Consider the following 15,930-nt stretch of genomic DNA (forward strand, 5'->3'; position numbering starts at 1 on the left):
TTGACATAAATTTGTGTACACAACAAAGCAATTCATGGTAAACTTAAGGCACCTTTTTAATCAGATGCTGTACAAAAAAAGACACTTTAGCCTGTTAACATTTAAAAACATTCTACACTTCTGGCATATGTAACAAAGCAAAAAGAGTATAATCATACTGCTCAGTTCACCTTTTTCCTTTTTATTTACATCTCCTATAGGTTAGCTACATGATTCTCTCTGTATACAATATGGTACATTTTCATATCAGGGCACAAGAAAGTCAGAGCAGAAAACATGAACACAGCATGTGGGTTTCTCTATCGCATTCGGGGCACTACAGGAGGAGGTGACATTTCAGTGAGATGATTCCTTGGAGAAGAGATAAGTAGTGTTTAGTGTATGTTTTATGCGTGTCATAACCCCCAAGACATCTTTTAGAAACAATCTAGCATGAACTTTGGAGCAAGCTTTAAGATGAACGGGTTTCACACCGAAGTGCTTGCTGACACAGAAGACCTGTGCAACTGAAAGGCGACCTGCTTTCCTCTTGTTATAAACTTCTGGATTCTGCAATAATGGCAGGGTTGGAATTCTAGCAGGAGCTCCTTTGCGTATTAGCCCACACACCCCTGATGTAGCCAATCCTCAAAGAGCTTACAAAGGAGAACGTTGTAAGCTCTTGGAGGATTAGCTACATCAGGAGAGTGTGGCCTAATATGCAAAGGAGCTCCTGCTAGAATTCCACCCCTGAATAATAGCCGGTACTCGACTACTGTCCCTCTTACAGAACTGGGAGGGTGATCCCATCCCCTCTTCTTGACTCAGCCTTCCTCAAGAAGGATTTCCCTTCCCTTAGCAATGCCTTTGTGGAGGCCACACAGACAAGGTTGCCAGACGAAACGGAAGGTGATGGAAAGTTCCACTTCTGGAACTGACCTGTAACCATCTAGCCATCTTATGTATGATTGTGACCTATAGCACCTTATAGTACCTGTTTTATCTATTTTAATTAATTTATGTGATTGAATTGTATTTTAAAACTCTTGTTTACATTGTATTTTATCTAAATCATGGTTTCCATGTCTGTGAGCCGCTTTGAGCCTGCCTTTGGCGGGGGAGGGCGGGATATAAAAATAAACTTACTTTACTTTACTTACTTCTGCCAATGGAATAACTGTAGGATACAACCCGGTGGGTTTTGAAAATGTATTCACGAGGGGTGGAGATTGTCAGAAACTGCACCTAGGCTAGCTTGAGATGGAATTACTATAAAAATGCTTACTCAAAATGCTCATTCAAAATGTAAAGGATTCTACTGAAAACTGTTCAGTGGTGGCCCTTCTACACTCAATTGGGAATAACATTTACAGACAGAATCCTGAATTTAGTAGCTATACGAAAATAATTAATTTGGCTTTCAGAGCTAGAAGTCAGGCAACATTTACCTGCTAGTTTCTGATTACAGCTGAGTTTGGGGAGCAGGAATTGGGAACTTTATACTCTTCTTTTAAACTATAAACTACAACTCATGGTTATAGGGAAAACAAAGAGTGTCTCCATTTACTATGTTAAGTGGGGCAAACACAATCAAGGGAGAACCATGGATCCACCAAGATATGCTTGCAGCTTCGATAGCCTAGGGGGAAAGTTCCTAAAAGATGAGTTAAACAGGCAAACATGGGAAACTTGAGCACAATAGTGGCAGAAACAGATGAAGCAGCATTTTGTGGATACACCAAGAAAGTCCATTAGATTAGGAAGATGTTATACCCAAGAGCAGTAAAGTTTAGCCACTAAAGAAAAGCAGCTATTTACAGAGGCATTTAATGGTGTAATAAAGCTACCGTATAGTGTTGTTATTGATGTCACAAAAGCTCTTTTCTTACTGGTAAGAACTTCATTCTTTTAATAAGGTTTCAGATTCTTACTTCAGAATCTCTCTACATTCTAGGTCAAGAAGACATCTTAGGTGGTATTGCCCCCATACAATGGCAGAAAGATATCCAAGTAATGTCACTTAATTCAACTTACTGTTTAGGAACATCTCAACCTAAAGCAAATCTCATTCTAAATGGAAATTTGCCTATATTCTTATCCCTTTGAAGCATTCCTTACGAAAGCTGAGCAAATGGATTAATTCTTAAAGCTAACAAATGTTCCTCAATGATTCTGATAAAACTGCACCAGCTTCTTTTATACCCCCAGAGTTGGCACCACTTTGAAAACTGTTGATGGCCTGCTGTCAGAGGGAAAGTTGAGAAGTATGATTTAGAAAGGCTGGAAGAGCTATCAAAAAACATTCTCCTTTTATTAGTTTGTCACATTAACCTCAATGGTTACTTTGGTGGAAGGTACTCTTTAAAAGCATAAGTTTTCAAGGCACAGACTTCCAATTGGAGTTCATGTCATGTCGTGTTCTCTGTGGTAGTGGAAGACATTAGCAAGCATGGTTTTTTTGAATTGAGAAGTACATACTGAAATTATACTTATACACAAAGGATGACTACCTACACACCCGAATGAAAAATTGCAAATGACCGGGGGGGGGGCGGGACTGGGGGAAGAGTCTTCAGAAATCCATGGGCGAAAGGCAATATCCCGTTGAAAAAATTGCCAGCGAACTCTGTATAATTTTGCTGTATTGAAAGCTACCTCTCAACACATGGCTGCAATGTGACAGCCACTCGGAAAGTCTGTTTGTACCACACATGCTGCAGTTTGTCTCGGTGCTATTATTAGAACCCTAACCAGGAACATCTGCATGACAGTTGGGCTGTTTGCATCATCTTACCAAGTAAAGATTTTTACCAAATATCAGGTGTAGATGAGTGATCCATAAGTCACCTGCATCCAGGGCTTTTTTTTGTAGCAGGCACACCTTTGCATATTAGGCCATGCCCCCTGATGTAGCCAATCCTCTAAGAGCTTAGAGGGCTCTTAGTACAGGGCCTACTGCAAGCTCCAGGAGGATTGGCCACATCAGGGGGTGTGGCCTAATAAGCAAAGGAGTTCCTGCTACAAAAAAAGAAAGCCCTGCCTGCATTTTATCTATGCATTGTAACAAACCACGATCATAGACTGATCTGGAAAAACAGCCAGGACATGATACTAGACCCACATAGCCAAAAGCAGAACTTCAAAAGGTAACACATAGGTGGGTTTCTTTATACTCCCGAGGAATCACATAAAACTGAAGCCAGTAAGAGAGGGCTGACTGCAAATGGAACAGTTAGGAGCAGAGAGAAGGCATATCAGAGGCTGGTTTTCTCCCAAGTTTAGCTGACAAGGATAAAAGAGAAAACTTCAAGGGGAGGATGTGAGGAGTACATTACCGTATTCCACATTACAATTCTGAAGGCTGTTGTCAAATGATCCGGCAACAGTTCAGGAATATGCACAGCCGACAAACAACAGTAAAGGTCAAGGTATCACTGGTATGAATATTCCAACAAGGGAAAACATCTGAATCTCAAGATTTTCCCAAGAAAAGTTAATTCTAATTGCATAGTTTTAAAGAAGATGGTACTTTCAATAAAATAAGTGAAATGCCAGAGTTATGCTGCCCTCCCCCCCGCCCCCCGCAGAATGCAGTGTGTTTTGAAATATGGGCCATTCACTGGATGACACAATAAGAGGTCTCTTAGGGAGGGAGGGGAACCCCCAAAGACCTCTAATAGCCCTTTGGTATAATAAAAACCTGAGCATGGAGTCAGTGACTCTGATCCGGTATTGGCATTTGCTGAACTGCTTCTTGAATTCTTGAGTCAACTGTTAAAATTCAATTTCAGCAACATAGACACTACAAATAAAGCTAAAAAAAACCCCCTCTCATGGCACTTAAAACAGATATTCTGGCTGGGAAGACAGAAAATACATACCTCACCCAAATTATCTGGAGAAAAACAGCTTGGACAAAGGAGCTTATGTTAGACCCGAGGCTTTCAATAAATATAATTATTGCCTAATTATATTTTATACTGTGTATGTTTTATTCCCCTTACAGTATTGTCTGACTGTATCTTATAGCTTCGCGAGCTATAAGTCTCCGGAAGCAATTTCTAAGGGAAATACCCAACTGAACGCCTTGGTTCTGGAATTTAATCAGTGTTTTTTGGGAGGAAATTATATTTTATACTGTCTATGTTTTATTCTCATTACAGTATTGCCTAATTATATTTTATACTGTGTATGTTTTATTCCCATTATAGTATTGCCTGACTGTATCTTATTAAGTTATTTGTATTTAATTGATTGGTCTTTGACCGTATTAAACTTTCATTCATTCAATCTGGGGAAGCCTGTGGGGGTCCCACAATGAGAGGAATAGTAAAAGGGAAGGCGACGCATGTTTCCCTGACACATACTGTCTACCGCTGCCAGTCTTCCACAGTGTGCAGGCACAACAGAAGGACAGGTTATGTGCTGGGATGTGCTGGCATCTGGTGACAGGTGTCAGTGGATCCCAACTAGTTCTGGATAGTGCTTCATGTGAACTGAGCAGGCACCCAGGAACATGTCCGCATCTCCAAGGTCTTCAGCCATGCACAGAAATTCTGCAGCAGACCTGGAGGCAAGTGGACTGGCAATGGCTCTATGAAAGCCGAAAACCACTGGTCCAGACTAATAATTTGGGGGGTTATACCAGGGGTGTCAAACATCTGGCCCGTGGGCCAGAACCGACCCGCCCAGGGCTCTGATCAGGCCCACGGGGCTCTTTTCTCCCCCCCCCCCTCCTGGTTTATACTGAATGTCTACAAGCTACCTGTGCAAAACAAAATGTTGAGAACGATTTTTCTTGGCAATGGACGGAAAAAAAGTGTAATCCTTTTTGCTTGAGACTGTGGCACAATATTTGTCCATGACTTGCTGCTTCCAAAATAAATTAATTCATAGCTTACGTACTCATGAATTGCTCAGCTGAACAGGTACTAATACTAAAAAAAAAAAAGCATTACTGAAAAAGCAATGACTTAAGGAAATGTTAAATAAAATTTGTACACCAAGGTATAAATAAAAAAATACTGCAATAGTTTGCCGGACTATTGGCATTTCGCGACCTATAGAGCAAAATTTAGAAAGGAAAAAAAAAAAACAGCCCCACATTTGATAGGCATTTGAATTCACACTAGTACAGCATTAAACTTCTGACTGAATGCCTCTGAAGGGAAATTTAAATAGTTTGTAGTATCCAGGCACATGTTTTGACAGACCGTCCAATGTTTCTTCATGTCACACTCCATGCGTGTGTTTTTGATCAAGCTTGGGCATAGTTATTTGTGAGCTCGTTCGTTTCAGATCCATGCAGGGTATATTTGCACATATACAAAACAGCAAGTACTTAGCAAACAAAAGTACAGTAAACACTATATAAATAACTTCCCTTTTTAAAGCTAGCTAGGGTACGGTTTACAGTACAAGATTACAGGCACTTAAATTATCAGAGAGGCTTAACTGTTCTGTGTTGTGTGTTCGGTCTTCAAAAATAACACAACACCACACAGCACAGGGCGTATGATCTGAGTCAGGTTTGGTTTTTCATGTCAGACTCAAAGGTGACTTTACTGCATAGTGTGTAGCAGCCACTGACTTTTGGTCATGGGATGTATTGTGTTTTTTCCCCGTTCATCACGCACACAAAAAAAGGAGGGTGGAACTCAAATTTCCTTAACCAGGTTTCAGGCTCTTGCTGCAAAGGCATCACAGTAGGAAATGGTAGCTTTGCATGAACTCAGATGGCTTCTTAGGTATTCCAAATGGCAGAGGAAAAATCTGGGCGCACACACGCAAACATAAATGGCTTATTTATGTCAAATCACAAAGTGCCCCTGGACTGAGAACCGCAGGTGATTTCACCAAGACTTGGTAAGATATCAATCATCATGTAAAAGGCCCCCCCCCAAAAAAAGCTTATTTTTTTTCAATGCTGTTGAATTCATTTAAGTTAAGGCTTTCACAGAAAGCACTACATTTCTCTCTCTGAATGTGCAATTCAGTACTCAAAAGAGTTCTGTGGAAGTTTGAAAGCGTGGTGAAAAAATCTCAATGAAGCTTTTAAAACGAAAAGTAAAATGAGGCTGTCCACGTGTGTACCATATATAGCGTACGCAGATACCATATTCTATAAAGTACTGTATGATTGAAGGTTAGCAGCCTGCGGAAGTGTGGTGAGGAACCGGGCTGAAGCTCAGATAGCCTCCCTTTCTCACCAGACTCTCTACTTGCTTGAGTGAAAAGCTCTAGAAGTCCAAACTCCACTCCTCAGTAACAATTTTTTTTTTGGTCAAATCTTGACATCCTGCGATTCTACCATCTTGCCCAACGTCTTCTTGATCCTCAAAGCTGTCAGTCTCGAGGCAGGATTGTGGGTCCAGCATTCACACATTAGCTTCAATATTGCTCTTAAACACTGAAAACAACAACAGGGACTCTTTTGTAAAGAACACCAAGAAAAGAATCCCCCTCCCACCCTCCAAGTTAAACAGTGAAACAGAGTTGCTAACAAATTAAAAATTCACTCTTTTGCAAAACAGATGAAGACACACTCGTTTAGATCCAGGAGGTTCATTAAACTAGGAGAGCTGTTTTCCTTTGGCAAAAGAGGCCTTCCCTTGACACCAGATGCTCATGAATCATCAGGATCTAGCCCAATGCTTTGGTAATTATCATGTCACTAGAGCAGGAGTGTCAAACTTTTGGCCTGAGGGTCAGATCAAGGCCCCAGAGGACTCCTATCAGGATCCCCAACCAGCTCACTGTCATCTGCTTCCTTCTCTCTCTCGCTTCCTTCTGCATCACAGCTTGCTTTGCCAGGCTTGCTCAATCGCACAGGAGCGACAGAGCAAAGCCTCTATTTTCTCCATTGGCTGACCAACTCATGAAGCAACTTATGTACAAAAGCTTGCAATGCCCAGCCACTTTCCCCCTGGGTCTTAGGCTCAAAGTATTGACCATGAGATTTCTGAAATGAATGTCAATAAATCAAAAGTAGGTTTGCAACTTAACAGATACATGCCTGAACAGCATATTCAAGATTGCTACAACACAGACACTGTCTCCAGATTTTAATGCAATAATTCAGAGCAAGAGGCAACAGTTATCAGAAACTGTTAAATAAACAAAATATTGCAAGAGTGCTAATCTTTCAATTTTTAAATTTTTTTTTTTTAAACTTTGTGTCCTTTGTAAGGTTTAGATATCTTGACATTACATTGCATTTTTGACATGCATAGCCTGGCGTGACAAGGTCTCATTTATGTCAGAACCAGCCCTCTCGTGAGTTTAACACCCCTGCTCTAGCTCATGACTTATATCTTTGAGTGGGCAGAATTTTGAAGGGCATGAGGTTTTCACTTCTAGATGCACTTCTTAACATTTATACTCAGCAATGAACTTTCGGGGGAGAAATCAAAAACGAAATCCAACAACGAATACTAGGAAATGTATCATGAATTGAAGAATTCATACTCTAGCTCCATATTCACAATACAACTTTCAGGCACATTTAAAGGGACTAGGAACATGCATCTGATCTCAGTGGCTGAAAATCTGAGCTAAAAATATCCCAGGGGCTACAATCACAAATTGAAAATTGTAAAATTGGAGTGATACAATTTATAACTTGTGTGCCTACTTGGCTCTTTCCTGTAATCACAATATCTGTACAATTGGGGTATGAAACTTAATGATTTTAGATCATGTGAATAAAAATAACCATTGCTATTTTGGTCAGAAGCTGAGAACGAAAGGTCAAGTAGAAGGGAATCGGCCTCTTTGCTCAGGAAGCCATGTGAAGGCAGCAGGGGTTTTTTTGTAGCAGGAACTCTTTTGCATATTAGGCCACACACCCCTGATGTAGCCAATCCTCCAAGAGCTTAACAAGGCTTTTAATACAGGGCCTACTGTAAACAATCCTCCTGGAGCTTACATCAGGGGTGTGTGGCCTAATATGCAAAGGAGTTCCTGCTACAAAAAAGCCCTGGAAGGGAGTAGGACACATGATCAGTAGAGAAATGTTGACTAGCAACCAATGGAAAATTTATCCAAACAACAACATATTATTCCCCTCCCCCTGCCCCTGGAAGGAAAGCTCCCTTCTCTCAACTGAAAAACAGGAACTTTTCCTTTCTTTTGGAATAGTTACCTCATCACCATTCCATCGATTAGATACTATTGGGCGCAGATGCTTAACACAAACCACCTCTCTCATATCCTCATACGAAGGATCGTTTGGCACCATATCGTAATAGGGTAATTGGTACTCTTCAACAATACCTGCAAAAGAAAGTGACAGTGAGTTTACATTTTCATCATGGGTAACATTGAAAAAAATTAGGTCACGTGGTGCAGCGTGACTTCCGTTTCTTAATGAAGTCACGCCGCTAGCTTTAGCGAGGCTTCTCTTCCCACTGCAAAAGGACAAATCCTGTAATATTTCTAGCCTGTCTTCTCAAGAAGCTTAGAACAGCTCCAGGGGACCACAGAAAGAATGAAAAGAGGTAGGGTTTGAGAACGGAAGGGATTAAAGTGTTAGTTGAGGAAGGGGAGAGAGCCAATGAATCAATACCATAAGCCTTCCAATCACACACCCTTTTCAGACATGGCTGTGAAGCTCTCAATCTATCATCTAGTCTGTTATCATCAAGAGAAGAAAGTCAAGTAAGCACAGCACCCAAGGAACGTACACAAATTAAAAATGTATCTTTTTTGGGGGGGCGGATATGACACCTTTTGAAAAGGCGATTAAGCTAATTTGAGGTTTACCCTCTTGAGTTTTTGTGTTGTTTGGCTTAGGAGACAATAAATTAAATGACAGTGTTTGAAGACAAGGTTTGTGATTTACCTCCTGTGACACAACGCCGAGCCATTTCCCATATGATCAGGCCAAAGCTGTATATGTCGGCCATGGTGTATGGTTGGAAATGGTTTTTATTCAGACTTTCATCCAGGACTTCTGGTGCCATGTAACGTTTTGTTCCCACCCTTGAATTCAAAGGGACATCCACTTCATTTGCATCACTGCGTTAAAATAAAAAGATTGTATTGTTTGAATGGTGCAAAAAATGTAAGAAGAAAGCAGAATGATATTTTTTCCTCAATGAGTTTCCTTTGCTTCTTAAACAGAAAACAGCTATAGTAAGTCCAACGTTCTTTATTTATTCATTCCATTTATATCTTCACCCTCCCCGCAGGGCGGGATCAGGGCAGATAAGCTGGAATGGCATCTTAAAACAAAATAATTAAAACATTAAAAACCCAGTTAAAATACTGGTGCTCTATCAAAATAGAACATAATGTTAGAAAAGGCTAGGTGGCGTTCCCATAGTTCACTTCAATTTTTGATTACATCAGTCATGGCCTGCAGGAGTGCAATATCAATGATATAATCGATCAGCTTCCAGGCAATTTCAGCAGCTCTCTCCTGTCTTAATTTCCAGATGCTAGTTGGAGCAATGCAGTCTTGCAGGCCCTGTGGAACTAGGAAAGATCCTGCAGGGCCCGGATGTCATCCGGGATGACATTCCACAATGGAGGGGCTGCCACGGAGAAGGCCCTGGCTCTGGTAGTACTCAATCGCCAAAGGTAGTAATCCTCCTTTGGGGATTAACAAAAGATTCAGGGCCCCTGAAGACAGTACTCTCTGGGGTATGTGCGGGGAAAGGTGGTCCCGCAAGGTAGGCAGGTCCCAGGCCATATAGGGATTTAAAGGTTAAAACCAGCATCTTGAAGCAGATCTGGTATGCAACAGGCAACCAGTGCAGCGCTTTCAACACAGGTTGGATGTTAATCTGAAGCTGACAAGAATGAACTGCTCTACAACAACTGGAGTATTCTGAAGATTTCATGGAGACCTCTTATGAAGGTAACCGTTCTATACAGTGTATTTATACGACGTCTTTAATAGTTTTATAGCTCTTGGATCAATTTTTCTGAAATGAAATCCACTAGGGATTGGGTAGGGAAGCTCTATTTTTCTTTGAACTTGTCTAACAACACTGCCCTGACCTTGATGGCTTCAGGCTAACCTAATTTTGTCAGATTGTGGAAACCAGGCAGGGTCAGCACCTGGATAGGACACCACCTACGCAGAGGCAGGCAATGGCAAACCACCTCTGAACGTCTCTAGCCTTGAAAACCCTATGGAGCCACTGTGAAACAGCAGTGACCAGGGTTTTCTTTTGCAGAAGAAGCCCAGCAGGAACTTATTTGCATATTAGGCCACATCCCCTGATGTCACCATTGTTTCAAACAAGGCTTTTTTGTGGGGAAAGCCCAGCAAGGACTCATTTGCATATTAGGCCACACCCCCTGACATCAAGGCAGCTGGAACTGCTCCAAAAAAAAAAAAAGAGAGCCCCGACTGTGTAGCAGTTTCCACTACCAAGAAAAACACTAACATTTGTCCTCCCCTTCTTTGGAGACAGGAAAATAAATCTGTTTCAATCCAACAATATTTGACAACCATGTTTCATCTCAGATTAGAGCAGGGATGGCAAAACGGTAGCTCAGGAGCCACATGTGGCACATATTGTGTGGCTTTCGAAGCCCCCATTGCCCTGTTGGCTGATTTAGAAAAGGCATTTTTCTCTTTGGAGAATGATTTTAAAGTTAAAGTTGCTTTCTTTCCACCCCCTTTGCTTGCCTGCCTGTCATGTGGCTCTCAGACATCTGATGTCCATGTCTTTCAGGCTCTCAAACATCTGACATTTATTCTATGTGGCTCTTACATTACGCAAGTTTGCCCACCCCTGGATCAGAGCTTCCCAGATCCACCCTGTGAAACGAGCATGCATTTCCTCAAGAAAGTCGACTTTATGACTCCACTCTATTGGTCTTTGGTGTGAAGGAATCACAGAACTGGAGCGATCGTGTTCCTTTCATATCGCTAACCTCTTCCAGGAATACAGAAACTCCGCGGCAGATACGGTTTGTCCGCTTACCTGTTAAATTTGACCGCCAGGCCCAAATCAGCGATGCAGCAAGTCCCATTCCTCTTTATCAGCATATTTTTACTCTTCAGATCTCTGTGCGCAATCGCAGGCTTGCCTTGGGTTCCGTATATCTCTGTGTGCAAATGGCACAGCCCGCAGGCAGCGGAGTACGCCAGCTTGAGCAAAGCTCTGTTGTCGAGGGTGGTACATTTCAGAAAATCATACAGAGATCCATTTTCATGATAATCTGTAATCAAATACAACTGGGTCCAGGAGCCTGTGCCTTTGATATCTGCTGCTATAAAACCTGCAGAATTGAGAAACATGATTAGTATGAGACAAGCTCCCCCCCTTAATAAACATGTCATGGCTTAATGCTGTAGGCTCAAGATATGCCGTGGACCTGGATTAGGGCCTAATGCACCATGCAATTCCTTCCCGAGAGATACCCCAAACCAGTCACTCTTGATATTTTCCTCATAAGAACAACCCTGCAAGGTAAGCAAGGCTGAGACAGAGATTGATCGGGCACAACTGAGCATTTATGACAGCCAGACTACTGCTTAGAGTGTCTGGTTATTATCTTAGACCAGGCGATGTCAAGCTCCTTTGTTATGAGGGCCGGCTCTGACATAAAGAAGACTTTGCTGGGCCAGGCCGTGTGTGTCATAAAATGTAATGCCAGGTAGCAGAGATATAAACTTTATAAAGGACACAAACACAAAGATTGTTTAAAAACTTAAAATAAAACATGCTTAAAACATTAGAACTTGTTGGTCTTAAAGTTGCTTTCTTTGTATCTCCCCCATGCAATCCAGGCTCTCTCAGTTGCACAGGAGAGCTACTGAGCCAAGCCTCTCTTCCTTCTATTTGCTGAGGCTCCTCCCCCTTCTGGTTCCCTGGGGAAGGAACAAAAGCAAGCTGAAGCAAGCTGTCCCTCCCCACTCCCCTCCCCATGGGAGGTGCCTCAGCCAATGGGAGAAAATAAGAGGCTTTGGTCTGACATTCCTGTGTGACTAAGTGAGCTTGGCAAAGCAAGCTGTGATGCAGAAGGAAGCAAGAGAGAGGGAGAAGGAAGCAGATGACAGCCAGTTGTTCGTGGGCCTGATAGGAGCCCTCCGGGGGCCTGATTCAGCCCCTGGGCCACATGTTTGACACCCCTGTCTTAGACACCCAGGTCTGAACCCCCATGGAAGTTTGCTGGCCTCATCACACACTCTCAGCCTAACCTACCTGAAAAGGCTGTTGTGAAGATAAAATAGCAGAAGGGGAGAATAATGTAAACTGCTTTGAGTCCCCCATAGGGACAAAAGATGAGGTATAAATGAAGGAAATAATAAAATTTCCACTAGGCTTTTACCACAACCCTTATGTGAACTCGTGATTTTTATCATTGTTTTATGGTATACTTAGTATTTGTTCTGCTGTTTTATGTTTTTGTTACTACGGTTCCTGTTATGGCACAGAAATGGAATACACAGTAGTAATATAAATAAACTACACAGACTACAAATCTCAGATTCCCAGCTCTGCTAATAATGGGAATGCTTCATTAAAAACAGCAGAAGGATTTCATATCATAAACTTAACTGAAGAGTAGAAATAAGGTAAAGATTTCTCTGCAAATGAACATTCCAAGTCTTAAGAAATAAAATAATTAAATGTTTGTTATTCCTTTACAAATTTTTGCTCTGCATAAAAACTATTGTTTGTTTTCTTTCTCTCTTTAAAAAAAGACATAACTGTTTTATCTCCCTCTTCCACAGGAGAACTGGGCATCGGAGCACTGTGAACTGGATCCTTTTTACCATAAAAGCAAGAGAGAGGGAGAAGGAAGCAGATGACAGCCAGTTGCTCGGGGGCCTGATAGGAGCCCTCCGGGGGCATGATTCAGCCCCTGGGCCACATGTTTGACACCTGTCTTAGACAGGTCTGAACCATCATGGAAGTTTGCTGGCCTAATCACACACACTCAGCCTAACTATAACAGAATGTACTGTTACCCCTGGATGCAGACAATACACTCCCATCAAATCATTCCATTATATACTCACCAAGTATATTTTCATGGCGCATGAGAACAGTCTGGTAAATCTCAGTTTCTCGAAACCAGCTGGCTTCCTCGGTGGTGAAAAACACTTTCACTGCCACTTTCTCACCCCGCCACTTCCCCATCCATACTTCTCCGTATCGCCCTTTCCCAACTTGCCGCACCATCTGAATTTGTTTGGCAATAGTGCGCTGGACCTTAAGAAGAAATCAGAAAATGCTGAGCAAAATCACCAGTAACAGTGTTTGGCAGCCTTACTCAAGAGCAATGCGATTTCATTACCACTGTAATTTAATCCTCTGTGACACTGTTCCTTCATAGGAGATTACAGGAACTCACACATCTCATTACACAAGAATTTACTTTTTTCCATTTAAATTTTAAAAATCTCTTGATCGCTGAAGTCGCTAGAATCAGTATCCCAAATCACCACTTGAATAAGCCAAAATTATTTTGATTTGTATCAGTGGAATGAACACCAATACCATAGGACGTATTTCCTACTGCAAACTAACGGCACTGAAATGAGTGCAATCTCCAGGCAAATGCATTAAGTTTGCCAAGACACAGAATTTCCACTATGACTAATTAAGGACTCTTCAATTGTAGGAGCGTAGTTAAACCACTGGCTTACCAACAATGGAAGCCCAGAACCGCTGCCCGAGCTCTGTGACTGGTCAATAAGGTCCTTTAGGGACTCCCCAACAGGAATAAAGGCTTCATCCTGCTCCAGGTCACGATTATAACACCGTCTTTTTGCAACCCACTTACAATAATGCCTGTAAAATAGCACATCATTATTGCCAAGTACTCTCTCGCGCACACACAGAATGAGTGGATTTGCAGTGCAATTGGAAGATAAGCTACATCCTACTAAGCCTACTTAGACTTTAAAGGATCTAGACGAGTATAACTCAGTGGAAGTGGTACTGAAAAGGTGTCAAATTTTGCCAATAAATACCAGTTGTCATACTGCTTGATTTCCCCAGCTTTTTATTCTGCCTGCCCAGTGTCTACCAGATACAGAAAAGAACACATTTTTTAAAAAATATATTCCCTACAGACTCACTTACAGATGTTCAGGGTGGTATATGAACTGGGATCTCATGTAACATTATTATTAACAACTACATATACTAAGTCCATTAATATATGAGCAGTTTCCCATTTGAGTCTAGCTTCTATGTAAAGTGAGACACTGGGGAACCACCCGCAGGAGCGTAAGGTATGCCCTGTTTCTATCCAGATGTTGAACAAGCCAAGATCTAAACTAGTGCTGCCACATTCTGATCCTAAATTCCTGGTGCCAATAACTATGCTCATAATGCCATGGTAGTATCATGGTATTGCCGCCAGCTGTTCATGTTTCATGACTGTGGGTTGGCACAGTTGCTGTAAATCCATCCTAAGCTTTTAAGTGCCTATGCCATAAATGACTGAACGGGATTTTTTTAAAAAAATAAAGTTTCTTCCTAAGCTAATGTTTTATAAACAAAATTCCCAAGTGGAAAAAGAATGGCTGATTAGCCAACAGGACAAGCGATCACTTTAATTACAAGGTTAAGGACTGCCAAAAATCACACGTGTCAGACACTGCTGGCTTGGAGACACACAAGGCACAGTGATGCGTAAGCAGAAATATAAACTGACAGTGTCGGTCCCGTTGTGCAGGAGCTTGTGCAACAGTTGGCACTCCTCCCATATACATATATTATAGCATTCAGAAACTGGTTGCACAAGATTGTGTGCAAATGGAAACGCAAGAAGGGGTACAATTTGTTCACCTTGTGTGGCACTGAGCCTATAGGGAGCCAGAAATCCCCCTGCCCCAAAAAGGGGGCGTATTAAGAATACATTCACACATACAGCCCAGGTGATACACAAGGTATTTTACAAATTGAGTGTGTCAACTGAAAGACCGCTCCTGCATCGCAAGGACTAAAATGGCCTTGTGCGCTGCACGCCGGTGCAGTTTCCTTTTATTTGCCAGCAAGGAAAATCTCACACCTCAAGAGCTTGCTGCATACGCAAAGAGTCCCAAATAAAATATTTTACCTGTAGCAGAAACAGCTAACCAAGATGATCATCACTATAATGCAGACTGCCATAGAAATGAGAACAACTATCCAGCGAATGCCACCATCAAAGAGGCCATCTAAATGAAAATACAACACCATTGGCTTATCAGTAATTCATATTCAAATTAAAAAGAGAACATTCTCTCTTTCTCTCAAGATATTATTAAACATTACTGGGAACATTCTTAAAATTCCCACTACCATATTGCACAACTGGGCAACACCTGTATTTACACTGAAAATGCAAACTGCTGCCCCCACCCAGCCAGCTTATAGGGTGTGTGAGAAAAGGAGGCTTGTATTCATGCACCCAGTAAACTCAGTCAACTATGGCAAACTCTGACCTCAAAATGAAATAGATTTTGCTAATTCTGAGAACATCAAGCATATATCTGGTTATTTAAAACACCACCACCACCCTATCACTGATTAAATAGGCTGCATTGGCCCTTTGTCACTGAAGTAAGCCTAAGCTCTCGGGTGGGAGGGGATGAAGAAGGACTCCCTCAGGGACTGCTTTAGAAATCTAAACAGCTATATGCAGGGGAGGTTTTTTTGTAGCAGGAACTCTTTTGCATATTAGGCCACAAACTCCTGATGTAGCCGATCTTCCTGGAGCTTACAGGGCTCTTAGTACAGGGCCTACTGCAGCTCATGGAGGACTGGCTACATCAGGGGTGTGTGGCCTAATATGCAAAGGAGTTCCTGCTACAAAAAAAGCCCTGCATATAACTGTTCAGATTTCTAAACTTCTGAAGCAGCCCTTGCAAGTGGTCCTTCAAAGCTTTCTCATAGGAATGGTCCGGCTTCCCCACTTGCACTTCCAACTGTAGCTTCTTGAATTGTGTTGCAGGTTTTGCTGCTGGATCCTGCAGCGGTTGTTCAGGGGAGT

General features: G+C 41.9%; 1 protein-coding gene across 1 annotated transcript in view; it reads right to left on the minus strand.

The window, feature by feature from the left end:
• Positions 1 to 4,600: 4,600 nt before the first annotated feature.
• BMPR1A (bone morphogenetic protein receptor type 1A) overlaps positions 4,601 to 15,930 on the minus strand; it is an 88,609-nt gene continuing 77,279 nt past the window's right edge. Inside the window, exons 7-13 of the mRNA XM_060241062.1 lie at positions 15,016 to 15,115; positions 13,595 to 13,739; positions 12,965 to 13,157; positions 10,920 to 11,217; positions 8,822 to 8,997; positions 8,123 to 8,253; positions 4,601 to 6,388 (exon numbers count right to left, since the gene is read on the minus strand). Coding sequence (XP_060097045.1) covers positions 6,263 to 6,388; positions 8,123 to 8,253; positions 8,822 to 8,997; positions 10,920 to 11,217; positions 12,965 to 13,157; positions 13,595 to 13,739; positions 15,016 to 15,115 — 1,169 coding nt within the window. The 3' untranslated portion in view covers positions 4,601 to 6,262. The remainder of the gene's footprint in view (positions 6,389 to 8,122; positions 8,254 to 8,821; positions 8,998 to 10,919; positions 11,218 to 12,964; positions 13,158 to 13,594; positions 13,740 to 15,015; positions 15,116 to 15,930) is intronic.

This window comes from Heteronotia binoei, chromosome 6 (genome assembly GCF_032191835.1).
Source record: "Heteronotia binoei isolate CCM8104 ecotype False Entrance Well chromosome 6, APGP_CSIRO_Hbin_v1, whole genome shotgun sequence".
NCBI classification, from domain to species: Eukaryota; Metazoa; Chordata; class Lepidosauria; order Squamata; family Gekkonidae; genus Heteronotia; species Heteronotia binoei.